Here is a 2,984-nt window from a genome sequence, read left to right as displayed (position 1 = left end):
GGGAAAACTGCAGTTGTTGCTATAAGCTCTAAGACAGTAACTCTTCTGCAACTCAGTCTTCTCAGCAAATCCAATTGTTGGCTCCAAATCTGAGGCTCCTTTCACTCTTACTCTCATTGCTGCTGGGCCTCTAAGGTAAGCGTGGTCATAGATCTCTCCATACTTGTCCCTACTTTGGTCTCCCACTCCTCTCCTTCAGGGATCGTATTTCATCTGCATCTCTATGCATTAACCCCAGCCCTTCGATCCAAGCCCCATCACAGAACCAGGCTTCCGGGAGTCCCACTTTCCATTATGAATCTCAGGCTGCCACAAGAGTGGAGAGTTCTGTTCCTGCCCAGCCCCCTCACCCCCCAGCATTGTCCCTGTGAGAGAAGGGAGGCAAATTCTAGGCTCTGGGTGATTCCTCCATGAAGGCTGTATTGGTGAGATTGGAGTACAGGCTGTGCCAGCATCCATTGGGAGAGAGTAGCAACGCTCAGCTATAATTAGTCACCCCCACAGCAGAGCCTGCACAACAGGGAGAAGGGGGAGGGTCTCTGGTGGGAGGAGGGACCACTGGCTGCTCCGAAGGGAGGAGGAAGGAGCAGAGGCAATGAAAAGCAGCTCTATTCAGGGAAAAAGAAGTCTGAAGCACAGCCTTCAATGCTGTCAGGACTGAAGAGGTCGGAAGTATGAAAGCTTCTAGGGTAGGCAGCACACAGGGAGCCCCCGGTACATGGAAGTTTCTTATACCCTGAAGTGGGAAGAATGTGGACCTGAAGGGGGGGTCCCCACACACAGGCACGAGAAGGCAGCAGCTTTAAGTGGGGAGCAGAGGAGAAGTGGCGGTGGTGTAGTTTCCCAAGGGAATGGACACTCAGACGTGGTCTCCAGGGAAGGCTGCTTCTTCAGAACCAGGATGCCTGTGTTCGTGGGAGAGCACCCTCCCCTCAATGTCCCCACATGTCCTCACTGCCGACAGAGGTTTCTGGGAGGCCGAGGATTGGTGGGGGAGAGACCAGACTGAGGAGGGCCTACTGCAAGGGGAAGAGGGATGCAGAGAGGGCAAAGGAGCCTAAAGATGGAGTTGGGGAGAGCAGGGGACAGCCCTTCAGAAAGGCAAATCCTCAGAGCTCCCACGGGAGAAGACAGGGACCAGGGACCCACAAGAGGCAACGCAGGAACTCGGGGAGAGCCCGGATTTGTGGAATCCAAACCTGAGTCCCGGCACCTTGCAAGAAGCCAGCCCCAATCTGAGGACTGAGGAGGTGGGGGTGTTGGGGGCGGGTCCGCCGCGGGCCGTTGGCCTGGCGCACGCACACACGCACTTACCGATTTTGGCCAGGCTGGCCACCAGGATCCACAGGGCTACCAGGTAGGGTGCCTCGACCTCGTGCCACTGCCAGCGGAAGAGCTCCAAGCCTGGGAGAGGCTCCCCCGGGGACTCCGGCTTCTGGGTGGGCTCTTCGGCCGCCCCCGCCAGGGGCAGCGCGAGCAGGGACAGTGCGGCGCGCAGCATCCTGTCTCCTGCCCAGCCGCCCTCCCGGCACCGCACGGCCGCCGGCCCCGCGTCGCCGCCGCCACCTACCGGGCGCCCCCGCGTCACAGGCACGTGGGCCCCGCTCCCCCCAATCCTGGCTCCGATACCCCCAAGCCCAGTTCGGGCTCGGAGACCCTGCCCCGGACGCCCGTAGTCTGGGACCCCCTCCTCCTTCCTCCCTAAATCAGTCCCAGCTCCGGAAATTCCCGTTTAGCTCTCCCCCAAGTTCCACAACCTACTCCTCCGAGTCTGCTCACCCAATACCGCTGCCACCGGATTCAAAGCGGTGCGCGGTCACGACCCCCTGGGGCAGCCCGCAGCGGGAAGGGCGACGGTTCGCCGGGGGGCGCGGTCAGGACGGGAGGGGCACGGCTCCTCCTCTGCCAGCGCTGCGGGGCGACTAGCAGCCCTCCCCTGGGGCCCAGGCGCGGCCGGCTGCAGACGGCAGGGGACCGTGCCCTGCCGCCCTCGGCGCCGCGCTCCCAAGCCCGGGACCCCCCGCCGGCCCCCGCCAGGACCTGAGCTGCGCACGCGCACTGGATGCTCCCCCAAAGCAGTGATGGACAACGCTGCCCCCGACGTCCCCAGAAACCCCAAGGCCCAGACTGGCCCAGCTTATTCCAGGGGAAGAGGAAGGCTATTCTTCATCTCCCAAACCGAGGGGCACCTGGCTATCCCTTTCAATCACACTACAGGGAACTGTCTCATCTCTTCCATGAAGCTGACAGGAACCTATGGCAAACCCAGCCTGCTGATTCCCTTCAAACTAGGCGGGATGCACCCAGCCTTTTCCAAATCTGAGGGGCATTCGGCTCATCTCGCACCAGAGGAGGATTGTCTCCACTTTTCATTGAAGCTGAAGGGCACCCATCCCACTTTTCCTCCAAATCTGAGGGGAACGTGTTCTATCTGCCCCCTCAAACTGACTCATCCCATCTTTTCCCAGAAAACTGAAGGGCATCTTTCCCTCTTCCTCCCACAACTAAAGGGAACTGATCCCACCTCTTCCTTCAAACTGAGTGGAATCTATTCTCACTTCTTGCTCCAAATTGAAGGGACCCCCCCCACTCACTGCTTTCCCCAAATGAGGAAACCACATGCACTCATACCTCAAATGGAAGGAACGAGGATCATCTTGTCCCTCAACTGAGAGAGGCCTTGCCGGCCACTATCTAAAGAAACTTCTCCCCCATCTGTCTTAACACCCCTCAAAGAGAACACAGCCTCACTACCCCCAGACCGATGAAAGCCTCCCGCCCTCCGTTCCTTCTCGAAGGCGGGGCGCGAGCTCGGCTTTTCCCGCCCTCCTAGCCAGTGAACTAACGGGATTCCCGCTGGGCCCTGTGAGTGGCTAACGCCAGCCCCGCCTCCGGCGGTGGTTACCTCCACGCGCGCAATCGGGGACTCATCTTGGCTCCACCCCCTTCCTCGGCCCTGCCTCCATCTGGCCCCGCCCCTCCGG

The 2,984-nt window shown here is 60.3% G+C and overlaps 1 protein-coding gene across 10 annotated transcripts in view; it reads right to left on the bottom strand.

Annotated features, from left to right (window-relative positions):
- The window catches only part of SLC9A5 (solute carrier family 9 member A5), a 33,926-nt gene that overhangs the window by 20,494 nt on the left and 10,448 nt on the right, over nucleotides 1-2,984 (bottom strand). For 4 of the 10 annotated variants that reach the window (XM_035282105.2, XM_035282107.3, XM_078357404.1 and 1 more), the window contains exons 1-2: nucleotides 2,632-2,777; nucleotides 1,315-1,566 (exon numbers count right to left, since the gene is read on the bottom strand). The exons of 5 other annotated variants lie outside the window; for them this stretch is intronic. In XM_035282105.2, the coding sequence (XP_035137996.1) occupies nucleotides 1,315-1,501 (187 nt within the window). In that variant the 5' untranslated portion in view covers nucleotides 1,502-1,566; nucleotides 2,632-2,777. Of the gene's footprint in view, nucleotides 1-1,314; nucleotides 1,567-1,779; nucleotides 2,013-2,631; nucleotides 2,778-2,984 lie in introns of those variants that run through there. One more of the 10 variants, XM_035282106.3, reaches the window with a different exon arrangement.

This window comes from Callithrix jacchus, chromosome 20, assembly GCF_049354715.1.
Source record: "Callithrix jacchus isolate 240 chromosome 20, calJac240_pri, whole genome shotgun sequence".
NCBI lineage: Eukaryota > Metazoa > Chordata > Mammalia > Primates > Cebidae > Callithrix > Callithrix jacchus.
The sequence above is the reverse complement of the archived record's forward strand: the minus strand, read 5'-3'. Positions and strand labels throughout refer to the sequence as shown.